Source organism: Panthera tigris, chromosome B3 (assembly GCF_018350195.1).
Source record: "Panthera tigris isolate Pti1 chromosome B3, P.tigris_Pti1_mat1.1, whole genome shotgun sequence".
NCBI lineage: Eukaryota > Metazoa > Chordata > Mammalia > Carnivora > Felidae > Panthera > Panthera tigris.
In genome coordinates, this window is record NC_056665.1 from 110,220,677 (window position 1) to 110,245,155 (window position 24,479).

The following is a 24,479-nucleotide window of genomic DNA, read 5'->3' on the forward strand; positions in this document are numbered from 1 at the left end:
ATTGACATGCTTGATTTGGCTTACAAAAAGGTACAATGGTTGCAATTTTAAGAAGGCGCTAGTCCTCATGATAAGCCACCGTCTTTTTACTAGACTCACTAGATGCATATCCCTGACTAAGCAACTCTGTGTCATTAGGCAGGAAGAACAGGAAGAAGGAGGAGGGATGGGTCTTTAGGTAGTGGGGAAAAGGGGTATGTGATCGAGATATGATCTGTGAAGAACAGATAAAAAGCAAGTTGGAAATAAACTGTAGATACCTCTTAATTACCATTGCAAGGATTGAAGGGTTTGGGGACTGGAGAGTGAACATTTAATGTCTCTGAACAGCTTGTTAAATGTTCTTTTTATGCTCAGGTTGTATAGGAACTTGTTTTTAAGTAGAAGATAGTGAAGTTTATGTATACAGATTAAAAATTGAGGCTATGGATTGAGTGTCCGACTCTTGATTTCGGCCCAGGTCATGATATCACGGTCATGGGATTGAGCCCTCCTGTCAGGCTCTGCACTGAGCTTGGAGCCTTCTTAAGTTTCTCTTTCTCTCCCTCTGCCCCGCTCCGCTCCCCTGCTTGTGTGCACTCTCCCCCCCCCCAACTCCCTGCCCCCATTAAAAAAAAAATTGAGGCTAAAATTGGATCTTATTTTAGTTTTATAATATAATGGATAGGGCTTCTAGTGCTTTTAATGTTTTTCTCTCCTTTACCCAAGGTCGACTCACTACATTAATAATATTTATAGTGGGGGGGGTGGCGCCTGGGTGGCTCAGTCAGTTGAGCATCCAACTTCGGCTCAGGTCATGATCTCGCTGTCCATGAGTTCAAGCCCCCCATCAAGCTCTGTGCTGACAGCTCAGAGTCTGGAGCCTGCCTCAGATTCTGTGTCTCCTCTTCTCTCTGCCCCTCTCCCACTCATGCTCTGTCTCTGTCTCTCAATAATAAATAAATATTTAAAAAAAAATTTTTTTTAACCTACAAAAATAAATGGCCAATAAATGGCCAATTTTGTATCACCTATAGCCCCCGCACCCACCTCACTGGATTTTTTTCAAGCGTAGTTTAGGGTATATCATGTCATCTATAAATACGTTAGCGTGTTTATCTAAAAGATAGGGAGTCTTTTAACACAACAAAAATACATTCAACACACTTAAATATGAGAGTGATTCCTTAATACCCGTTACCTAAGTTTTTAATACTCTGTAGTTTAGTTTATGAACTTTAAGTTTAAGTTGTTATTTTATTTACTTTCATTGTTTGTATCCGTCAGGTACTTTTAAACTTTTTCCTTTCAAATCTAGTAAATGTTATTCCCAACATAGTTTGAGGAAACCAAAGTGATGGTTTTTGTTTTTGATACCTTAGCTTGGGTTTCTTTTTTTAACACAATATTTATTTTGAGAGAGACAGAGCACGAGCATGTGAGTGGGGAAGGGCCAGAGAGAGAGAGAGAGAGAGAGAGAGAGAATCCCAAGCAGGCTCCGCGCTGAGGGCTTCCATCCCACGAACCATGAGATAATGACCTGAGCCAAAATCAAGAGTCAGACGCTCATCCGACTGAGCCACCCAGGTGCCCCCATTGTGCTTCTTAAAATCAAAGTGGGAAGCTTGAATAAATGGCTGTCTTCATCTTCAAATTTAAAAAAGCATTCAGGTATATATTATTGAGTTTTCCTACACTGGAATGGAAAACTACGTATACCTTTGTTATAATAGCAAAGTCACACAAGTCACAAAGTGTGATCAAAATTACCCTTCAGGTGCTTTCTAAAGATACCTCGTCTGACTTTACTATTTTTGTTTTACATAGGTCTCTAATTAATAGAAGATGGCAAAGCCCAGCCACAGCAGCTACGTCCTTCAGCAGCTAAACAACCAAAGGGAATGGGGTTTTCTCTGTGACTGTTGTATTGCGATCGATGACATTTACTTCCAAGCACACAAAGCAGTTCTGGCTGCCTGTAGCTCCTATTTTAGAATGTTTTTCATGAACCATCAGCACAGTACTGCGCAACTGAATCTCAGCAACATGAAAATTAGTGCCGAGTGTTTTGATCTCATTCTGCAGTTTATGTATTTAGGCAAAATCATGACTGCTCCCTCTAGTTTTGAGCAGTTTAAAGTGGCAATGAACTATCTACAGCTGTACAATGTTCCTGACTGCTTAGAAGACATACAGGATGCAGATTGTTCCAGTTCCAAGTGTTCATCTTCTGCTTCTAGCAAACAGAACAGCAAGATGATCTTTGGGGTAAGAATGTACGAAGACACAGTGGCTAGAAATGGCAGTGAGGCCAATAGGTGGTGTGCAGAACCCAGTTCAACCGTAAATACACCACATAACAGAGAGCCCGATGAAGAGTCTTTACAGTTAGGTAATTTTCCGGAACCACTGTTTGATGTCTGTAAAAAAAGTTCGGTGTCCAAATTATCTACTCCAAAAGAACGCGTGTCACGACGCTTTGGACGGAGTTTTACCTGTGACAGCTGTGGATTTGGCTTTAGCTGTGAAAAGTTATTAGATGAGCATGTGCTAACCTGTACCAACAGACATTCGTACCAAAACACAAGATCCTACCACAGAATAGTGGATCTTAGAGATGGAAAAGACAGTAATATCAAAGCTGAGTTTGGTGAAAAGGATTCTTCTAAAACATTTTCTACGCAGACGGACAAATACCGAGGAGACCCGAGCCAGGCGGCCGAGGATTCGACTTCAACCCCTGGAAGCAGAAAAAGTAGCACCGTGGAGTCTGAGCTAGCCGGTGAAGAAAAAAGCAGAGCTGCCGAAAGGAAAAGAATCATTATCAAGATGGAGCCAGAAGATATTCCTACAGACGAACTGAAAGACTTTAACATCATTAAAGTTACTGATAAAGACTGTAACGAATCCACTGACAACGACGAATTAGAAGATGAACCTGAAGAGCCATTTTATAGATACTATGTTGAAGAAGAGATCGGTATTAAAAAAAGTGGTAGGAAAACTCTAAAACCTCGGATGTCAATAAGTGCTGAAGAAAGAGGAGGTTTAGAAAGTATGAGGCCCCCTAACAACAGCAGTCCGGTACAAGAGGATACCGAAAATGCGTCTTGTGAGCTGTGTGGACTCACAATCACCGAGGAGGACCTGTCATCCCATTACTTAGCCAAACACATTGAAAATATCTGTGCGTGTGGTAAATGCGGACAGATCCTTGTTAAGGGCAGACAGCTTCAGGAACATGCGCAGAGATGTGGAGAACCCCAAGATCTGACAATGAATGGCTTAGGAAATGCCGAGGAGAAAATGGACATGGAAGAGAATCCTGATGAGCAGTCAGAAATAAGAGATATGTTTGTTGAAATGTTGGATGATTTCAGGGACAATCATTTCCAGATCAACAGTATCCAAAAAAAGCAGTTATTTAAACACTCTGCCTGTCCTTTCCGATGTCCGAATTGTGGCCAGCGTTTTGAAACTGAGAACCTAGTGGTTGAACATATGTCTAGCTGCCTAGACCAAGATGTGTTTAAGAGTGCCATCATGGAAGAAAACGAGAGAGATCACAGACGAAAGCATTTCTGTAATCTGTGTGGAAAAGGATTTTATCAGCGGTGCCACTTAAGAGAACACTACACTGTTCACACCAAGGAAAAACAGTTTGTCTGTCAGACATGCGGAAAGCAGTTTTTAAGAGAGCGTCAGTTGCGACTGCACAATGATATGCACAAAGGCATGGCCAGGTATGTCTGTTCCATTTGTGATCAAGGAAACTTCAGAAAACATGACCATGTGCGGCATATGATTTCTCATTTATCTGCCGGTGAGACTATATGCCAGGTCTGCTTTCAGATATTCCCAAATAATGAACAGTTGGAACAGCACATGGATGTTCATCTGTATACATGTGGAATATGTGGAGCCAAATTTAATTTGAGGAAAGATATGAGATCACATTATAATGCCAAGCATTTGAAAAGAACATAAGTGATTTTCTACCGTACTCACGTTTAGTTGATAGCAGACAAAACACCAAAGCAAAGGATATGAGCTATTTAGAAATTGATTTTATAAGATGAATTGTTGGAGAAAGATCTCAAGGCCCTTTTACCTTTAATATTTTTGTTTAGGATCTTAAGTATCTACATTTTAGGTGTTATTAAATGTTTATCATTTTTGTTATTTCTTCATAGAATTCTTTGATTTTAGTTTGTTTTAGCTATGGTTAAAATTACTTTTCAATGTAGACTACAAGTGGTTGTTACCCCTTCAATGACTATTAAACTTTAGTTTTTTTATCATAAGGTGATGACTTTACTATTTCTATGTGGGTTTTTTTTTTTTGTTTTTTTTTTTTGTAAGGTTATCCTGTGAAATTTTAAATCCAACATCATTGGCCATTTGTGTTTATTTAAAAAAACTTTTTAAAGTAATTCTTGGAAACTATCTCATTTGCTATTAGCTTTTTTTTTTTTTTTTTTTTGGTAAGTTGAACAGTGATTTAGCTACTGTTTATTCCCCCCCCTTTTTTTTTATCAATGAAATCCATATTCCTTAATTGACATGCTTGTTAGGCAGGCTAGGTGCATTGACTCTAAACTTGAAGGTTGACATGGGCTCAAACTTGGCCTAAAAAGATTGATGGACCTAAGGAAATTCCTATAAATGAATATTTCCTATAATTGATAAAATATTATCATTTAATAATCACATTTAAAACTTATATTAAGTGTAAAATCCAATGACTTTACCCCACTTGAGAAATTAGTGGGGACATGTCATTTTGTTTTGTGATATTAAATTTAACTATGATAGTTAATTAAAAAGACATATCTTGTATTCATTTAAAATAATTTAAAATATTCTGATTTCTAAAGTGTATTAGTTTATCAATTATTTTTGTTTATAAATAGACTTTAATAGCTCTCTAGGAATATGACATCTAAAGGAAAATGATTTTTCATCTTTAAAATTACATACTTTTGGAACTTAACTTTGAGATTTGAGAAAGCTGCCATGTATATTGATAAATCAAATAAAATAAAGAAATCAATTACAAACCTGGTTGTTCTATAAAAGTAGAGTGTGCAAAAAAATGTCTTGTGTTTTATACTAAGATTTGGAGGAAATGTGTTGTGGCAAATTGCAGTTTATCGCCATGCTTTATTACTATTTTTTTCTGTAAAGGACTGCAAAATTTGAGGACTATAAAATAATCACAGAGCATATAAGTAGAAATAGCTTATCATTTTTAGTTAAAGGAGTATCATTGTTAGTTGTTGCTGGCACAGGGTCTACATTGAATTACACGTGAATTAAAACACTGGCACAGCCGACACACCAATAACCACATCTACCGAATAGAATGCCTTTTAATGTGAATTACTTGCATTGTCATACCCTTCTCATAACGCAAGGGATTTTAAGTGACGTCTGTATTTAAACATACAATTCTGTAATTATGCACAGTAACTTAACAGCATTGCTCTTTTTGCTTACATCAGATTTTTAAGCTATGCAAGTCCTATTTTTCTATACAATTTGCATACGAGGAAAAATTGCCAAGAGAATTGAGACACTGACTAACACAGATCTAGCTGAAAGAGAAGGAAGTACTGGAGCACAGTGTGAGCTCGGAGATTTGTGGGGATACAAGTAAGAATAGGATAAGTAAGAAGAGGGACAGTGCAGGTGGCATGTGGTATTAAAATAATGGGAAATAGAGACGGGGGAAATACACTAATAGATAAACAGGAAGTTAGGAATTTTTATTTTTTTTTTTTAAAGCCACATAGCAGAAAAAGCAGGAAAAGTGATTCAGCTGAGTCTTGGACACAGTAGTTCATCAAGGAATTAAATCTGGAGTGCCACTTGAAATATGGTGTATATATTACTGATAAGAACCTGATAAAAGCTCTGTAACAAACCCAGAGACCGTCAGAGGGTTGCGTAACGAGATAAGATAAACTCAGCAAATTTCCAAACTATTGATAGAGTATCTCAGTGAACATAATTTTTAGGGGGAATCACTTTTTTCCATGATCTTCACCAATATCGATTGCAGTGGCTTCCCACCATTAAAGAATAGGGTGGTTTCTAAATACTCCCGTGCTGTAAAAAAGGATTGTCTATTCCATTAGGAAAAGGGAGCGTTAATTTAATGTTTTGACATGGACCGACAGCCAACAATTTGCAAGCAAATATATAAACATTGAACATAATGTCTAACTTTACATAACTGAGAAGTTTATGGTTTCGCGAAGCCCCACCTCACCATGTGTCCTTCCAGTTCCATATTACTCAGAACAACTTTTGTTTTGTTTTGGAACCAGCTATAGGGCAGCACAGGCTCCTGTGGGTATAATGTACAAATTTTCCTCATTAAGGCAGAGAGTACATTTAAAAGCTACTTGCCTCTTACAGTTAAGGGGAATGAAAAATGTCTGACACCTCTCTCCAACCCAGTTTCCTCTGACTTCCTTCCTTTCCTGGGGTTACAGAGCTGTAACTCCTTGCTATTGCTTCTTGCCCTCCGTGCTGTGAAGGCAATGAATCGAGGTTGTGGAAGCTACCTTCTCCTCCTGCCTTTTACAATTTATGTAATTAGGCTCCGAATCCAAAAATGAAGGGAAAATCTAGACAGATATCTGTGGAATCTTGTGTCTCATAAACAGAGTCTTGCTTTTAAAGGGCCTTTGTTCTTCAGCAAGAAATCTTAGAGAAATGGAGTCCGTGCCTATCAAAGCTTGTCACCGGTTACGGTGACAACTTGGATGTTTATAATTCTGTAATAAGCACCACTAAGAATCTCAGATTAACGAAGCACAACAGGGTGGCAGTGCAGTAGGACTCAGAAATCTGACTTAATCTCACCCATATTTTTAAAGTAAAACTATTGAGGCAAATGACTCTCATGGCGTAAAATGGTACAAGGCTAGTTTAATGTATGAAGTTCGAATGTGGACAAAACTTAGAAGAAAGAACGGGGATTCTAGGGGCTAGTTATAGAACTAAAAGAATTAAAATAAGGACAAACTTTGCTAGGGCAGTCAGAGCACCAATCAAAAGGAAAACTAATAGACTGACGTGAAAAATCGTATTTAAGTGCTGTAGTTGAAAACAAAAACACGAACGAGATGTAGGAGTTGAATAAAATATAAACATTTGGGATTGTCTTAGGTGAGAGTAGAGATTGAAGTACTTTGGTAGGTTAAAATAATACTGATACATTAAAATAATTACAGCCATAAAATGCCTAGTGAAACAATTGCTGTGAACATGCCAAGGATATGCCTAAATGCTTGAGATAATATACTAAGTTTTCTATTCTAAAAAAGTAGGAAGAAAGGCTAGTGACGGTCGGCAACTTTCTCCCTGGTTAAACAATACTTGTTCCTCTATACCACAAGTTAAGGAACTTCCATATATACTAGATCTCTGGAAAAATCCCCCCTCATAATCAGTTTAACAGTTAAAGTAAACATAAAACTTGTCATTGTTAACAAAAAGGTGAATGAGTACCAACCAAAAGAAAACCCAAATGTGTATCGGTACACGTTGTTGGGAGTAAAGAAGTGTGGCGTGTTTCTTGATTTTTAATGGGTTTTGTGAGTTAAAATTAATTTGTTTTCCATGAATCTACTTGATCAGTTCCTCATCTTTCCTCACCGGGCCCCACCTCCTTTGTAACCAATGTTTGTCTGTGATAAATGCCAGCGTTCCTCAGGCAGCGTAGCAGTACAATGCCTAGGCCCCCAGGGTGCCAAAAAGCTCTGTGGGGACATATCCTTGGGGAATGCCCCCCATCTCCTTGATATTTGAGGTGTAGGGAACGGGATGACAGGATGCATGCCAGCAAAGTGAAGCAAGTAGGGTGCTGTTGGGTGTTTAAGAGCATGAAGATGCCGCCCAGATTAGGAAGCCCTTGATCCATCCATCCTAGAGCTCTCCCTTAGTAATCCTGGCATCCATTTACTTAACGCTCTTTATGCTCCGCCAAGTGCTTTACGTGCACAATTTTAATTAAGCTTCACAGCCTTATGAGGTAAGTATTCTTTCGATTTTCCAGATGGGGCACTGAGGGTCACAGAGACTTGAGTATTTTTCCCAAGATCACACAGAAATTAACCACAAGAGCTAGAATTGAGCCTAGACCTATTTGATTTCTACATGCCTGTAGTTAACCACTCAGCCACATACCTCACCTACCAAGAAGTACAAAGGAGGCCCTTTTCAGCCTAGGAACACGTGTGATAAAGCTCCTATGAAACTCTGTGCTCCATGTTGCATCTGTGATCTGCTGTGCCTGGTAAGGTACCTAATGAACGCATTGAATAATGTGGAAACATATCAGTTGGACACGAAACTTTTTATTTGAATGGGTCACATTCAGAGTGATGTTTTAGAAATAAATCCTGACTATTGACATGTTTTAATTTTCCTTTACTTAAACTTAAACCTTTAGTGGTATAATCAGCCATTTGGGAAGACCCATTGTAAGTGCCCAAGTAAAATTTAATTTGAATTCCACTTCTGTACTTCTACTGTAACTTTTTCCCCTTCTATTTTCCCTATTCCTGACCTTTATGTTTTCATCTCCAAGCAGTCACCATTTTATTGGTTATGAGACTGATGAGTTGAATAATTCCAGCCATTTGAAAGTATTCCCAAGAAAAGCCAGGACCCCAGAATAACTAGTGTCCTCTTTTTGCCTTAACAGATGATGTGGATAAGAAAATTTTCATGTCTTTGGCTAAAAAACAAAATTCTTAATTGGCATATTGTGATTGGTTTGATTACAGAGTGATGTAAGTTGGCCTAAAATCAAAAGTTGGTTATTCTCTTTATAGTTCAATTTACCAAACATATTAGTGTAAACTTATAAACACAGTCTTACTCATAAAAGAAATGAAAGACAGTTTCAGGAAACAACAGCTATTTTTGCACGCTAACCTAGCGGCAAACTTAAAAAAAAAAAAAAAAAAAAAAAGAACAGTTAATGGTTTAAGTGAAACCATCCCCCTCCCAATCTAATCTGATTTTAACTTGATATGTCTATTGCCTGATTTCTAAAAGCTATACAATAGGTTTTACTACTACTGTATTAAATGTACTACTTTAATGGTCTTTCTACCATCTGCCAAATGTTATTTTTTGAGTGAAGAGAATAAGATGGGGAAGACTCATGGATGATGCCTTTATAATTACTCAGGTGGCCCACTTTCATTGCCTTCTAGCAAACTCAAGCACATACTACTTGGTAACAGATCAGAAGAGTCTTATACTAAAACCAGATGAAATGTAGCTACTTATAAATTTATATGCTGGCAAGAAGCAAAGATGCAAGGATTTAAAATGCAAGCCCTTTTATGTCTGTGAGTATTGGTAAATACAAACTAAATGATAATAGCTTGTAAACATGCTAGTTTTGAACCAGTTTATTGCCGCTTACATATTTATATTCAGGTGCTTAGTTGACTTTGTCATTAAGAAGCTTAAATCGTTTCCTTATATCCAGGAGAACCAAATCATTGAGGTCCATTGGTAGTGACAGAATTGTTCATCCTTTCTATCAAAATCTACCACAGATCACTAGGGGGCAGGAAGCCATTAGAATTTCTCATTACGTTACTCATTTGTTGACAAAAAAGGTGGTGTAAACATTGTAGTGCAGTACTTGGCTCTGAATCGAATGTATCAATATACTCATCATCATTGTGACCAAGTAAGACGTCACAGGAAACTCTCAGGCCGGGGGATGACAAATATGTAAAAGACATTTCCTTTCAGAATCAGGAATATTAACAATTTTATGTGAGAAAACTTGCATGACTCTCTGTACTTACCTATGTGAGAAAGAAATAGTTTAAAGAGGACAGCCTAGGAAGCCCCCACTTAAGCTTTATTTCAGAAGTTACTATGTTGTTTTTATTGTACTTAATACCAGTCAGAATCAGCAAAGCTCATTTTTGGATGACAGAAATAGAATTCCATCCAGATTATGAAGGCCATCTTTTCTTTCAAATGCTTATGCATTCCCTGATGTGGGAGAAAATATTTTAAGAGACATATTTTAAGAGACAATCTCTTTTTTTTAAAAAAAATAGGGTAAAGCATTGTTGCAAAAAATACAATTCTACCCAGAATCACTGAGGCAGTTTAGGAGAGTTGTGAACTGAGGAATTTGAAGGAAAGCTCCTTCTCAGCGTTCATGTGTGTACTTTATTTTTGTTTGCAGAGTGTGCAACATTTAATATTTGAAGAAAACAATGTCAGTATGATGGCTGAAGGCACTCAGTAAAGAGAACATGAACTTTTAAATTTGTTAGATAGATCTTCCAATCAGAGATTTGCCATTAACAAGTTAAAATGCATCGCGTGGCACCTGGCTGGCTCAGTCAGTACAGCATGCGGTGCTTGATGTCGGAGTCGTGAGTTCGAATCCCGCCTTGGGTGTAGAGGTTACTTGCATAAATAAACTTTAAAAAAAAGGTTAAAGCACATTGTAAAATTATTTGATTTGAATGAAGAAAGAACTCTTAACTGCTTCCTTTCTCCCTACTTTCCTCTACCTGGCTGACCTCTTACTCTTCGTGTTGTGTGTGTCCTACCCATTTTTGCTTAAATCACAAGAAAAAAGGTGCCCCTAAAGTTGAAGAATTGTATTAGTAATAAGAACACCTTGTATTTGAAGGGTTCAATGAGTTACATTAAGGAAGAAATTAAATAAATTTAAGTCCCAGGAACTATGCTTTTGCTTCCATTCTTTGTTCTCGTAATATTATGCTGGCCTAGTACCCCAAGCCATGAAATTCTGACCTAAGAATTATGTTGTATCTTGTAGAGCAGTCAACTTGTAATATTATTTTTCTTGAGTTTTGTCTTTTTCTGTGTGGCAGTGGTGAAATAGGGCCTTCTAAACCTCTGGAGAAGTGAGATCTGAATTTGGAGAGGACATGGGGAAGAATCAATCTTCAACAGATAATCTTTAAGTCCAGACCCAGGAATATCAGATCTGAAGTGACACCATCTTTTCTGTCTTCCTGACAAACCTCATCAATCCCAAAGGTTCCAGTTTCAAGGATCCAAGAAAACTCAGTAAAGATCACTTTGGAATCACTTTGCTGTGACAAAATTGATTCACGGTGACTCTCCTAGTATTTGTGGAAAATCTGCTAAAGTAACAGAATATTCATATGGCATCAGTGGTTAAAGCTACACTAAAATGAGACTTTATATGCTAATTATCTTCCATGGTCCCTTCTAAAATAAAAGGGGTTGCTAGGCTACTATAAATATATTATAAAGAGATAATAACGTATCTGTGTAAACACATATAATCCTAAAATTAAAATAATCTCAATCACAGTTTACATATTATGAAATGTAGTTAGACAATTAAAAAAATTACACTCCAAAATCTACAGTTTAGAGTATAAATAAAGAGATGTGGGTACAGAGAAAAAAACAATAAGACCAATTTTTTAACAAGAAAAGATAATCTACTTTTTACTCGTTGTAATGTAACATTTGCCCTTCCTCCTTTTTCACTGTATATACTCGTCACAAACTTGATTATTAATATTAATGAAGCTCCCTTTAAGCCTGTTAACTCAAAGGAAAACCAAAGTGGTTATTACTTCAATAGTAGATTTTCATAAATCACAGACAACAAAAAGAATGTATCTTAAGACACATTATTTTCTTCTGAATTTAGCAATATAACCTAATAAGGTAGAATGAGTTTCTGTTAAATATTTATTCTCGGTATTAACATATAATACCATATTTCTCAGCTTTCAAATTTCAAGATAAAATTTAACTAAGTATTGAGTGAAACGATTGATGTGTTTAAAAAAAAAAAAAAACAAAACACCTTTCACCGGGAAATGAAATGTTTGAGGAGATTTTAACTTGGCTTCAAATACTTTGTTTTATATATATATATATATATATATATATATGCTCATACACACATTTTTTAACCATATGAATCTTACAGCCATACTATTTCCTTATTGTGAGATACTCATAGTTTTATTTTTGTTTAACTGTCTATCCAATTCATTATTTATTATTATTGTTTCTTATGCAATATCCTGATGTTATATATTTCCAGAAATGCTTATTTTGCTTTTATGCCTATTTCTTCAAATGTTTTAGTAAAGAATTACACAAAGAAATCTAACTTAGAGTATATATAATAGTATATGCAAAAGTTAAGTCATTTAAAATCTCTAGCTATAAAGTGGGATGATAACTTGAATATTCCTTCTAATAATTAGACTAACAAAAACTTAGATAAAATTAATTAGAATGAAAGTTAATTAGAATGTGGTAGTGGGTATAGGGGCCTGAAGGGATAGGAGAAATAAAGACTTCGAGTTCATACTAATTCAACTGCTTTAAGAGAAATAAGTTTAGACAAGTGTTAGATTCTAAAAAACAAAAACAAAGTAAAAAACTATAGCTAATCTCTTGGGAAGCATATGAACCTGCAGACTTATAACAAGTAGGAAACAGACAAGATAAAAGATTACCTGTAATTAAAGGTGCGAGATCGATACAGTAGAGACTCAACAAATAATGACTGTAGAAGTAGATTTAGAAAAGAAATATGGCTTAAATTTTGACTGTACTAAACTATAACTGTAATGAATTACAATAATTATAAGTGATATAAATGCATTCTATAATGTGATTATTTTCTGTATGTTAGTATGAAATGGAGTTACTGAGTTACATGGAAAATTTTTGTTACATATCTTAATCCGTTGCTTTTACCTAATAAAATTTCCTCCTCTATGTTCAGAAGTTAAACTGTCTGTATATTACTTTTATTTATACAGTATTTCTTCAACCTGGCTCTTTTACAGAATTACTTGTCTGAAAAATTATTATCAACCCCATCCATTCCCTAATACAAAAATAATAAAATATCGGAGACAGCTAATTATTGTGTTCCTGAGCAGCTTAAGAAGTGCACAAAGCAGGGACACCGGGCTCACTCAGTCTGTAGAGCATGCGACTCTTGAGCTCAAGGTTGTGAGTTAGAGCCCCAGGTTGCAGGTAGAGATTACTTAAAATCAAAAAAAAAAAAAAAAAAAAAAAAGCATGCAAAGCAAAACTACAAAAAGTTCTTATTGCCAAATCCTGGATTATTTTATATAGAATGATTAGAAAAGTACTATCTTATGGAAAACACAGGTGGCAAAAAATCAATTAGGTTTCCTCATAATATAAAAAGGAATAACAGGGGCGCCTGGGTGGCTTGGTCGGTTGAGCGTCCAACTCTTGATTTCGGCCCAGGTCATGATCCCACGGTCATGGGATGGAGCTCCTCACTGAGCATGGAGCCTGCTTACAATTCTCTCTTTCTCCCTCTGCCCTTCTCCCCGCTCGTGCTCTCTCTCTCCCTAAAATAAAAAAAGAAATAATCATTTATAAAAAAATGCACTGACATAGTATTTAGTTCTTTCAGAGGGTTAATTTTCAAAATGACAATTTATTCAGAGAAATAACTTCCTTACCAATATAATTCATTTTGTCTATGTTCAGCTTAAGAGATGAAAGTTGCACCCATTCCCCCAAAGTGATCAGCAAAGTGTATTCTCTTCATTGCAGTCCAGTTCCCAAAGATGATTGCCATAATTGCACAGAATCTAGTTAAGTATTAACAATTACGACAATATTGGGTCAGACTATTCCACAAGATTCTATCCTCAAAGCTAGCACTGTACAGAACTGAAGTAAGGCCCAGTTAGTGTTATTGTCACAGATTCACTTCTTTTCTGGAAAAGACTCTCTTCCAGGTGCAGGTCTTAGCTTTCCATACCAGGACGTGTCCTCCTCCAGACCACAGTGTATCTGCAGTTTAATTGTAACTTTTAAAGACTCAGGTTTTTAAGACTAAAATAGAGCAAATGGTGAAATTTTTCCTATAGTGACAGGTGATTGGATAAAAATTTGGGGACAGGGTACTTCCAATGAAGTATAAAATGGAAGTATTTATAGAGATTTTGTTTTGTTTTTTAATGTTTATTTATTCTTGAGAGAGGGAGAGAGACATAGGGCAAGCAGGGGAGGGGCAGAGAGAGAGACAGAGACAGAGACAGAGACAGAGAGAGAGAGAGAGACAGAATCTGAAGCAGGCTCCAGGCTCCAAGCTGTCAGCTCAAACTCAAACTTCCCAAAACCATGAGGTCATGACCTGAGCCGAAGTCAGACTGAGCCACCCAGGCGCCCCTATAGAGATCTTAAATAACCAGTTCAGCTCCACTTTGCTCGTAGGCCCTCAAATTACAGGCTGCTACTTACTACACTTTCTCTTCAGGCCAACATTAACTCCTCAAAACAATCCACAACCTTTATGAAAGTCGTGTCTGGGTAGGGATTGAGAGGATTCCAGAAAATCCATAAGATCCCCCCCCGCCGGTAATTCTGGAAAAATTTCTTCTTATTCAGTCTCCTTAGGGCAGGCCTGACTACCCAAGTACATAGTTCTAGACTTAATCTTACCCATCTTTGTATCTCTAGTACAAGTATTTTCAGATGTGAATTTGTTTCAATTTTTGGTCCTGGTAGTATTATTTAGTACAGAAATGTAAGAGAGAGGCAGAGAATCTTCTTCTTATATGGAAAAAAAAATGAAGTTATTATTTCCCAGTTTTTGGTTAAATAATGTGCCTCAGGCCGCTCTTCATAAACACTGAGCTAGTGAATCACTACTGTGTTCCAGGTATTCTTCTGGGTGGTGGGGATTATTAATTAGAGGGTTTGACATATGTTGAAGCTCTTGTTTTTTCCAGACTGTGTAGAATTTCAGTTTTTGGATTTTAAAAATATTTGAAACACCCCAGTATTTATAATCTGCCAAAGAGATTTTTCCCTTGTTGAAAATCAGTAATGATTTCTATGTAAATAGTAAACTACCAAACTTTGTTTCAATTGAATGTTAATAGTCAAGCTTTAAAAATCCTTGTAAAATTATAGGAAAATTTAGAAAAATTATTGACAATCCTACCATCTAGAGATAATCAATTTTGATTCATTTTCAATATATGTAAGATTATCCTACATACAGAATAGGATACAAAAGTCTTAGATCTTATTTTCCCGTTTAACTATACCAGGAACATTTTCCTATGTCATTAAAAATTCTTGTACACAATTTTATGGTTACGTAATAATTCATCATAGGAATGTATTACACTTCATGTAATCATTTTCTTATTGTCAGATATTTAAGCCATTTCCTTTTTATTATTGTTGTTATTACAAATAATATGCCTGTATGTTCTATTATTTCCTTAAGATTAACCCTACAAAGAGTAATGCTAAATGAAGGGTATGATCATATTTAAGGTAAAGAAAAAAATCTTGTCACATTGCCCTCCAGAAAGAGTGTACTAATTTATATTCCCACCAGCAGCATTTACCTGTTTGGCTGCACCAATGCTGGCATTGATGAATATTATTTGATTATAAATTTGCAAATTTGATCATTTTTAATGGGCTACATTTTAAATGAATTATGAGCCACAATCATCAAAGAGAAAGGAACAAATTTAAAAAATCAATACAAATAAGGAACAATATAAAAATTCTGAGAACAGTCAATATATGACAATGTTCTAGGACTACAAATGTTTACTTCATATAAAATCAAAATGCAAACACTACGTCTATTTGGGAAAAACTCAGATGCCATTTCAAGTATAAAACATAGGGACATCCAGCTGGTTCAGCTGGTAGAGCATGTGATTTGATCACAGGGACCTGAGTTCAAGCCCCATGTTGGGAGTAGAATTTACTTGAAAAAAAGTATAAAACATCGATATACTAGGTAAGAAGAGCAGAAAAAGTATATATAAATACTGAAAATACAGATAAAACTGCTATTGTAGTTTTGGAAAGCAGTGTTAAAGATGAATGTGGAGTTAGACTGCAGGATTTATTTATAATAACTATGCATAGAGTACATAGTTACTATACAAAAGAACCTCTCTCTTCCTGAAGCTGCAATTTTAGTGCTTGTAAGAACTAGCATGTTTATTTTTTGCAGCCTTGCTTTGCTTGAAGGAAGTGTATGAGGGCTGTCTGAACACGAGAGATCTGATGAGTTTGTTTCTCACTGTTCTTTCTGCTTTCACAGTTGTAGCTGAGATCCTGTCTCTAAATCACACTGTATCATCAGTTCTACAAAGAATTTGTATTGCTTTCCAGCCCCCTAATTCCCCTCTCCCCTTTTAATTACATAAAAGGCAAAAATTTCCAAGAATAAAATCAAGAGGTCTGTACTCACAATTCAAGGCAACTTTAATAGAAACTTTTTGGTTTTATTTTGTTTCCCTAATATTTTCTTTAAAAGGTTTCCTAGTCCCAAATCAACTTCTTTCATAGAAAAAGAGATGGGAATTGTGGTTAAAACCAGTGTCCTATGTAACCAATGAGACTAACAAATAGCAAATGTATTTTTTAAAATTGGAAATGACATACACAAGTAGATAAAAGAAAGGAATATTCATTGACTGATTTTATAGGGTTCTGTCAGCATTACTTTTTGGTCACGGATAGCTACGTGTGTTTTGTTTTGTTCTGTTTTGGTTTTTTTGGCAAAAACTCCTCTCCAGCATTGTCTCACCCAAATCTGAAAGGGGCTCTATACTACCAGCCTCCTTCAAAACCTGGATCCCCCTTCCCATGGCCTCAGGAAAAAAATCATGACAGGTAAAGCTCCTAAATGTATCCTGTCCACCCGAAGAGACTATTTGGTGCTTGTGTCCCTCTCCTTATAGTGACACTAATCTTCTGTCCAGAACTTGTATTTGCCTCAGCATACGCTGCTCATAACTCCGCCCATGCCACAACGCATGGAAAGAAGGCCCTCCCTCCTTTCTTTGCTGGCAAACTTGAGCGCCTGGCTCAGCGGTGTCATCGCTTCCAGGAAGCCCTCACCAACACACCCTGCGCTGTTCGGATGTTCCCCTACTTTGTGTTCCCATAGCACTTCTCTCAAATTACGTTTATCTTTTTATTAGAGCCTTAACTTCATAAAAACAGCCCATTTCATTTGTCTTTTTACTCTCACATAATAGGTATCTGTTAAAGCTCGTTGAATGTCTCCAGCTTTCCCCCCTAATGTGAAGTGTTACCGCTGTTTTCGTGACAGCAATTTGGTTACTGTCTTCCTTCAAGAGTCCAAATATAGGGGTCTGCTACCTCCTATCAGCTGGTGCCAGATAGTACTTCCAGACCCATTCTCAAATTCCTCTTAAACATAATAGAATGAATTACATTCCTTTTTCATCTACCTACTCTGAGGGTTTAGGTCTCTAATGTAACGTCAGCATAGCTAAAGATAACAATTTCAGTTGAGCTGGGTCATAAACAAAACTCGGTCATAAACACCAGCGCAAGCTCATGCTGGGGATGAGAGAATCTTGGGGGGCGTCAGCCTAAGTTACTTAGTGGTGCTTCAACGTGCAGGTTTTGATTAATTTATAGATTTTTCCAGTGAAGAACTCAAATTGGGGAATAAAGCACTTAAAACGGAAAATAAGGAAAGCAGTGGAGAGAACCGGGAGACGAAATCAGGGAGCTCTAAGAGGCAGGACAAGCAGGAAAAATGGAGAGCGAGGTGGAGAAAGTTTAAACCCTGGGAGGACGACTCGCAGCCGCTTCCCGATCTCCAATTGCGCAGGCCGCCCGCGCGCGGGCAGAAAAACCGTCGGCCTCTCAGGTCGCACCGGCGGGCTACTGCTGTCCCGCCCGCTAGGCGGTTTTTATCGAGCGCTCACACCCACAGAGACGCTGCGAAGCACGCGAAGTAAAATTCCAGGAGGCCGACGTCCCGTCTCAGGAGCTTCAAAGTCATTTCTTTTTGTCCCCGCCGGAGGAAGCCGCCCTCACGCCCAGGCCACGCCAACTCCGTCCCTTCCGTTTGAACGGCGCAGGAGGAAAAAAAAAAACCAAACCCGGCTCTGGACCTAGTTTCTTAGAGCAACCAACTCCGAAGGAACTGCCCCCACCCCAGCGTGTTAGATTGGTTGGGATACTCGGCTTTGAGACGCATTTAAGGTCTTAGGAACTGAGCGAAGCGCTCAGGTGGCTCTGCTCTCCCGACTCCGCTTCCGCGTCTCCTCCTTGCGCCACGCCCCAGCTTTCCCTTCCCCACCCACTCGGGAGTCCGAGCTGCTCATTGGTTGCATGCCCTGCCAATCCAGCGGACGTTGACGAATCCCGCCTTAGGAAAGGCAAAAAACGAACTAAAGCGCCTACACCTGGCCGGGGGGCGCGAGCCTAACGCTCGTAAGCTGGTGGCTGCGCGCGTGGAAGGGCGGCTGGAGGCCGCTGAGGAGACCCGGTGCGGGGGCTTCATTTGCATAACGGCCGCCCCCGCCTCTGAGCGCCGGCCGGGGTCCCGCCCCTCACCCAACTAGAAATCTGTTGGGCTACGGGCGGGTCACTCCGACCCAGGCAAGCCTGTGGCGGGCGGTCCTGGGAGCCGATTGGCTCCGGTAGTTTCCAGAAGGCGGCAGGGAGGCGGCTATAAGAGCAGGCAGCCGAGCAAGGGGAGTGGGAGACGGTGTCTGCGCTCGCGGTGTCTAGTGCGAGGCGACCGTTAGTTGACGCCGCAGGTTTTCTGTCCTAGGTGTTGTCGCCTAACGTCGCTTGCCTATCTTTCAGTCAGGATGTCTGCCCGCGGCCCGGCTATCGGCATCGACCTGGGCACCACCTACTCGTGCGTGGGGGTCTTCCAACATGGCAAGGTGGAGATCATCGCCAACGACCAGGGCAACCGCACCACCCCCAGCTACGTGGCCTTCACCGACACTGAGCGCCTCATCGGCGACGCCGCCAAGAACCAGGTGGCCATGAATCCCACCAACACCATCTTCGACGCCAAGAGGCTGATCGGACGGAAGTTCGAGGACTCCACGGTGCAGTCGGACATGAAACATTGGCCGTTCAGGGTGGTGAGCGAGGGAGGAAAGCCCAAAGTGCAGGTGGAGTACAAGGGAGAGATCAAGACCTTCTTCCCGGAGGAGATCTCCTCCATGGTCCTCACTAAGATGAAGGAGATCGCCGAAGCCTACCTGGGAGGCAAGGTGCAGAGCGCGGTCATCACGGTCCCGGCCTATTTCAATGACTCGCAGCGCCAGGCCACCAAGGACGCGGGCACCATCACGGGCCTCAACGTGCTGCGCATCATTAATGAGCCCACCGCGGCGGCCATTGCCTACGGCCTGGACAAGAAGGGCTGCGCCGGCGGCGAGAAGAACGTGCTCATCTTTGACCTGGGCGGCGGCACCTTCGACGTGTCCATCCTGACCATCGAGGACGGCATCTTCGAAGTGAAGTCCACGGCCGGCGACACCCACCTGGGCGGCGAGGACTTCGACAACCGCATGGTGAGCCACCTGGCGGAGGAGTTCAAGCGCAAGCACAAGAAGGACATTGGGCCCAACAAGCGCGCTGTGCGGCGACTGCGTACCGCCTGCGAGCGCGCCAAGCGCACCTTGAGCTCGTCTACGCAGGCGAGCATTGAGATCGACTCGCTGTACGAGGGCGTGGACTTCTACACGTCCATCACCCGCGCCCGCTTCGAGGAGCTCAACGCTGACCTGTTCCGCGGAACCCTGGAGCCGGTGGAGAAGGCGCTGCGTGACGCCAAGTTAGACAAAGGCCAGATCCAGGAGATCGTGCTGGTGGGCGGCTCCACCCGCATCCCCAAGATCCAGAAGCTGCTGCAGGATTTCTTCAACGGCAAGGAGCTGAACAAGAGCATCAACCCCGACGAGGCGGTGGCCTACGGGGCCGCGGTGCAGGCGGCCATTCTCATCGGGGACAAGTCAGAGAACGTGCAGGACCTCCTGCTGCTCGACGTGACCCCGTTGTCGCTGGGCATTGAGACGGCTGGCGGCGTCATGACCCCGCTCATCAAGAGAAACACCACGATCCCTACCAAGCAGACGCAGACCTTCACCACCTACTCTGACAACCAGAGCAGCGTGCTGGTGCAGGTGTACGAGGGCGAACGGGCCATGACCAAGGACAATAACCTGCTGGGCAAGTTCGACCTGACCGGGATTCCCCCCGCGCCCCGCGGGGTCCCCCAGATCGAGGTAACCTTCGACATCGACGCCAACGGCATCCTCAACGTCACCGCCGCTGACAAGAGCACCGGTAAAGAAAACAAAATCACCATTACCAACGACAAGGGTCGTCTGAGCAAGGACGACATTGACCGGATGGTGCAGGAAGCGGAGCGGTACAAGTCGGAAGATGAGGCCAATCGTGACCGGGTCGCCGCCAAAAATGCGGTAGAGTCCTATACCTACAACATCAAGCAGACGGTGGAAGACGAGAAGCTGAGGGGCAAGATTAGCGAGCAGGACAAAAACAAGATCCTCGACAAGTGTCAGGAGGTGATCAACTGGCTCGACAGAAACCAGATGGCGGAGAAAGATGAGTATGAACACAAGCAGAAAGAGCTCGAAAGAGTGTGCAACCCCATCATCAGCAAACTTTACCAAGGCGGTCCTGGCGGCGGCGGCAGCGGCGGCGGTTCTGGAGCCTCCGGGGGACCGACCATCGAGGAAGTGGACTAAGCTTGCACTCGAGTCAGCGTAAACCTCTTTTCCTTTCTCTTTTTTTTCTTCTGTTTCTTTCCCCCCTTTGAAATGCCTTTGTGCCAAGTCTGAGGTCTGTTGCTGGAAGTCTTTAGCCCGTGTATGCATATAAAAGGAAGGGTGCAACAACTTAGTTTAATTATAAAAGGTTAGTTCTGCAGTTTGATTTTTAAAACCTTTATTTGAGGTTTCCCTTTAACGCATTTTGGGTGTTTGCTGACTTGAGCATTTTTGAGTAGCTTAGTTTGTGCATGGAGATTTATTTGAAATGAGAAACCTGAAGTTTGCACACAAGTTCTGTGGAAGCTTGGTAACAATAAAACATATAGAAGCTTGAATTGTTTATTTTTATGTACTACTTTAAGATTAAAATGAACGTTTAGTAACGTTAAGGACAGGCATACTTTTTGCAAACAAATGCATAAATACAAATTTAAAGTAAAGCTGAAATCGATGTCAAAATTACTGTCTTGGAGTTTTTACTTTTCCCTTCTTACAGTTTTAAACATGTTGGTCTTTAGGAGATTAGTATGAGGTGAAGTGTGTCTAAGTCAGTCTTGTGTAATTCTCAGATGAGATTCCTGCTTTGAATTACCAATAATTTAAGAGGAGAAGATCTGGGTAAACTTTCTCCCTCCTTTTAATAAAGAAACCGGACAGGTCTGGTGTACCCAGTGTATCCAGACTCCTTAGGCTTGGCTTAAGTGTTCAAGTAAAAATCCACCGGAATATTCCAGCAGAATACAAACTATATTCTGGGGTTAAGTATAAAGTAAACACTGGGGCAGGAGTTGTCCTCTGACAATAGCCTTAGTATGGAACAAGTTGCTTTTTGTGCATGCAGGTGCCTGAAACAAGAGCCAGCAGAGCAAACTTCAAAGCCACTTAATATTAGAGTCCAATGTAGTCAAACTTGTTTTTAACCTTAATTTTCTAGTGAAACAGCTTAACTTGTGAGCTAATAAGGCTGTGTTTTCAATAGTTACCATTACTTGGGGGATAGAGGGAGATAAAGATTTTTTTTTTTTTTCTGATTTGAGAATCCTAATGCTTTTGCCATACCTGCCTTAACTCACTAGAATAGAGTTCTTTTCTAAAAGAGAAAAGTGCAAGATAGTCCTGTGTTTTGTTAATACACAACATATCCATTTTCTCATATATTTGATTTGAGATTGTTACAGATAAGAATATTGTAACCCTTTGGGATCCACTATCCTGGGCTTAAGCTTTAAAATCCACATCCGTAGGAGAAGGGGGTTCATGTTTGTATTTTTTAGCGGAATGACACTTCTGCTTTGTTCTGATTTACTCTCTTTAAGGGGAACTTGGGAGACATTCTGTAAATCTGATTGGAAAGCACAGTTAACCTAATGTGTTCATCACATATAGACACTTCGATATCTCTTTTCAAGTGATGTAGATTTGCTCCATGTTGTTCATAAGATAACAGTGAATTATAGAAGCTACGTTTTTAGTAGTGGACCCTTCTGTATCATGTGGAGAGATTAATATTTTAAATAATATAAAAACTAGAGAACAAATTAGCCTAAAAATGTTGAGCTTTATAATAAGCCTGACCTACAAGAGCTGACTCGTATGTACATTAAGTTTTATTTTTTAATTTTTTCAGCAAAGTCATTTGAGTGGATGGGAGTGAAATAAAAAGGCAATATTGAAATTGTCTCAAAATAAACTTAAAAAATATTTAAGGAAATTGCTCTTTACACTGAAAAGCTGGTAAGTCAGGTATTTTAATGCTAATGCCACATTGGTGGAAAGTTTTCAGCAAAGAGGCATTAAGAGTGTTTAATTAACTACAGATAGCATCACATAAATATTTGACAAATTACCTTAGTACTAACAGAATCAGGTGAATACTAGCATTAGAGTGATGTTTAACATGAATTTTTTCCAACATAATGCTCATTCTATTAACCTTTTCTTAGTCCTTTATTTGTTGAAAGCACTTATCCCTTGCTCTAACTTCAAAATATAATGGAATCTTTCTGTAAGTGCAAAAGGGCAATTTGGTAATAGTATGTTTCACTTTAGACCTTTCTTTAGAAATTAGTTTCTAAAGTATCAGAGAAAATGACCAATGGTAGTCTCTTTGACTATCCTATGGCGTGGCCTCTGGTAACTTGCCATAACACAAATATCAGTATGCAGATACTGCATTTTCTGTTATTCTGAAAAGTAATTTGCAAAACCCCCAGCCTTCTTGAGTGTTTTTAATTTTGTCTTCTCAAATTTATCTAGATCTGAATATTGCAAAGATAAAGGCACCAAACTAGCCATTCAGTGTTTCCATGGGTCATTTGAAACCGGTAACTGGATAACTCCTGGGAACTCCTTAGCAGATGTTAGATCAGCCATAGTCAAATGACAATGGAAAAAGTACTTGATGTTGGATGAGGCTAAATTACAGTTTAAGGAATAATTAGCATCACTTCAACTTGAAAGTAGTGTTACACTAGGGACTAGTCATGTCTAAGGCTAATGCAGTACATACAGAATGCTAAGGGATTAAAAACATTTCTCAGATGGGCACTTAAATCCTTACCTGAATGTCTGACTAATACAGTTCCTGTTTTGAGGCAGTAAGTCTAAACACCTGTCAAAATAAGACCTAGCAGGTTGTTTACAGGATTTGAGACCCAGAAATTTCACAACAAGCTTACTCTAAATTTTTTATTGCATTAGTTTGATGTGTATAGTGGTAATTAATGGTTGTTCATGAGGAGATTTTTTTTTTTTTAAGTTTATTTTTGAGGAGGGGTGGAGGGGCAGAGAGAGAGAATTCCAAGTAGGCTCCATGCTCATCACAAAGCTTGAGGAGAGGCTGGATCCCACGACCGACCACGAGATCAAAACCCTGAGATCACAACCTGAGCTGAAATCAAGAATTGGATGCTTAACCAACTGAGCCACCCAGGCACCCTCATGAGGAGGTATTAATGCTGCTCACATCTTTAAACTTAGCATGCATAATAGGATATTTACTGTATCACCTGTATGATATAACAGGGAGACTTAATGAGAATTTCTTTATCCTATAAATTGAATGTAGTTTATCATGTGCTGTGAGGCATATTCCCCTTGATTTTGAACACTGGAATTAAAGTTTTAAAGAATCTCAAATCCATACATCACAAGACAATTTCTAAGGCAGTATGTATGTTTAGGTTAAGGAACAACAACCTAAACCTAGTTTAGGTTAGGTTAAGGAATATTCAGTTGCTTCTGTATAATGTCTAAATAGAAATGAGAAAACGGTTTTGAAGGGTTATCCTTAAGCATTAAAATTAGATACAGAAAAGTTGATACATTCCTTAAAAATTATGGATCTTAGAAAAAGAGCCCAATATTTATTCTTGAGATAGCTCTCGGAATACTTCAGGGTATATGCATTTCTGAGATTTAATAGGGTGATGTTTAGTGTTGAAATGTCTTTCCCTTAGAACAAATTAAGAAGCCATAGGTTCTTTTCCTCTTTCAGTTTAGGTTGTTTGTGAATTGAAGATTGAGGACATAAGCAACCAAAAATGGAGTTGATCTTCAAATACTGGAATTGCTATTTTCTTACATGTTAGTTTTTATTTAATGTTTATTTTTGAGAGAGAGCATGCGAGCACAAGTGGAAGAGGGGCAGAAAGAGAGAGAGAGACAGAATCTGAAGCAGTCTCCAGGCTCTGAGCTGTCAGTGCAGAGCCCAAGGCGGAGCTCAAAGAAACTGTGAGATCATGACCTCAGCTGAAGTTGGATGCTTAACCAACTGAGCCACCCAGGTGTCCCAAAAATCTTTTTTTTTTTTTTTTTTTTTTTTTTTTTTTTTAGAGGAAGGGAGAGGGGCAGAAGAAGAGAGGG

The 24,479-nt window shown here is 39.4% G+C and overlaps 2 protein-coding genes and 1 non-coding gene across 6 annotated transcripts in view; 2 read left to right on the top strand and 1 right to left on the bottom strand.

Moving 5' to 3' along the window:
* Nucleotides 1–12,083, top strand: part of ZBTB1 (zinc finger and BTB domain containing 1) — a 27,277-nt gene extending 15,194 nt beyond the window's left edge. The window contains exons 2-4 of one of the 3 annotated variants that reach the window (XR_006218910.1): nucleotides 1,807–3,722; nucleotides 9,216–9,353; nucleotides 10,217–10,452. Coding sequence is in view for 2 of the 3 variants with exons in the window: in XM_042989871.1 (XP_042845805.1) it covers nucleotides 1,825–3,966 (2,142 nt within the window). In the remaining variant the exon portion in view is untranslated. Of the gene's footprint in view, nucleotides 1–1,806; nucleotides 6,108–9,215; nucleotides 9,354–10,216; nucleotides 10,453–10,877 lie in introns of those variants that run through there. The other 2 variants (XM_042989872.1, XM_042989871.1) reach the window with 2 other exon arrangements.
* A 1,485-nt stretch (nucleotides 12,084–13,568) lies between these two features.
* On the bottom strand, nucleotides 13,569–13,637 carry LOC122240000. Its single transcript, XR_006219383.1, has one exon. It is a non-coding gene; the product is annotated as a small nucleolar RNA SNORD2 (small nucleolar RNA).
* Nucleotides 13,638–18,325: 4,688 nt separating this feature from the next.
* On the top strand, nucleotides 18,326–20,950 carry HSPA2 (heat shock protein family A (Hsp70) member 2). 2 transcript variants are annotated; one of them, XM_042989879.1, is made up of 2 exons: nucleotides 18,326–18,343; nucleotides 18,667–20,950. In XM_042989879.1, exon 2 carries the CDS (start codon nucleotides 18,672–18,674, stop codon nucleotides 20,589–20,591), a length of 1,920 nt encoding a protein of 639 aa, XP_042845813.1. In that variant the 5' UTR covers nucleotides 18,326–18,343; nucleotides 18,667–18,671; the 3' UTR covers nucleotides 20,592–20,950. The 2 variants fall into 2 exon arrangements, with proteins under 2 accessions (XP_042845813.1, XP_042845812.1); XM_042989878.1 differs by lacking the exon at nucleotides 18,326–18,343 and adding an exon at nucleotides 18,373–18,456.
* Nucleotides 20,951–24,479: the final 3,529 nt, after the last annotated feature.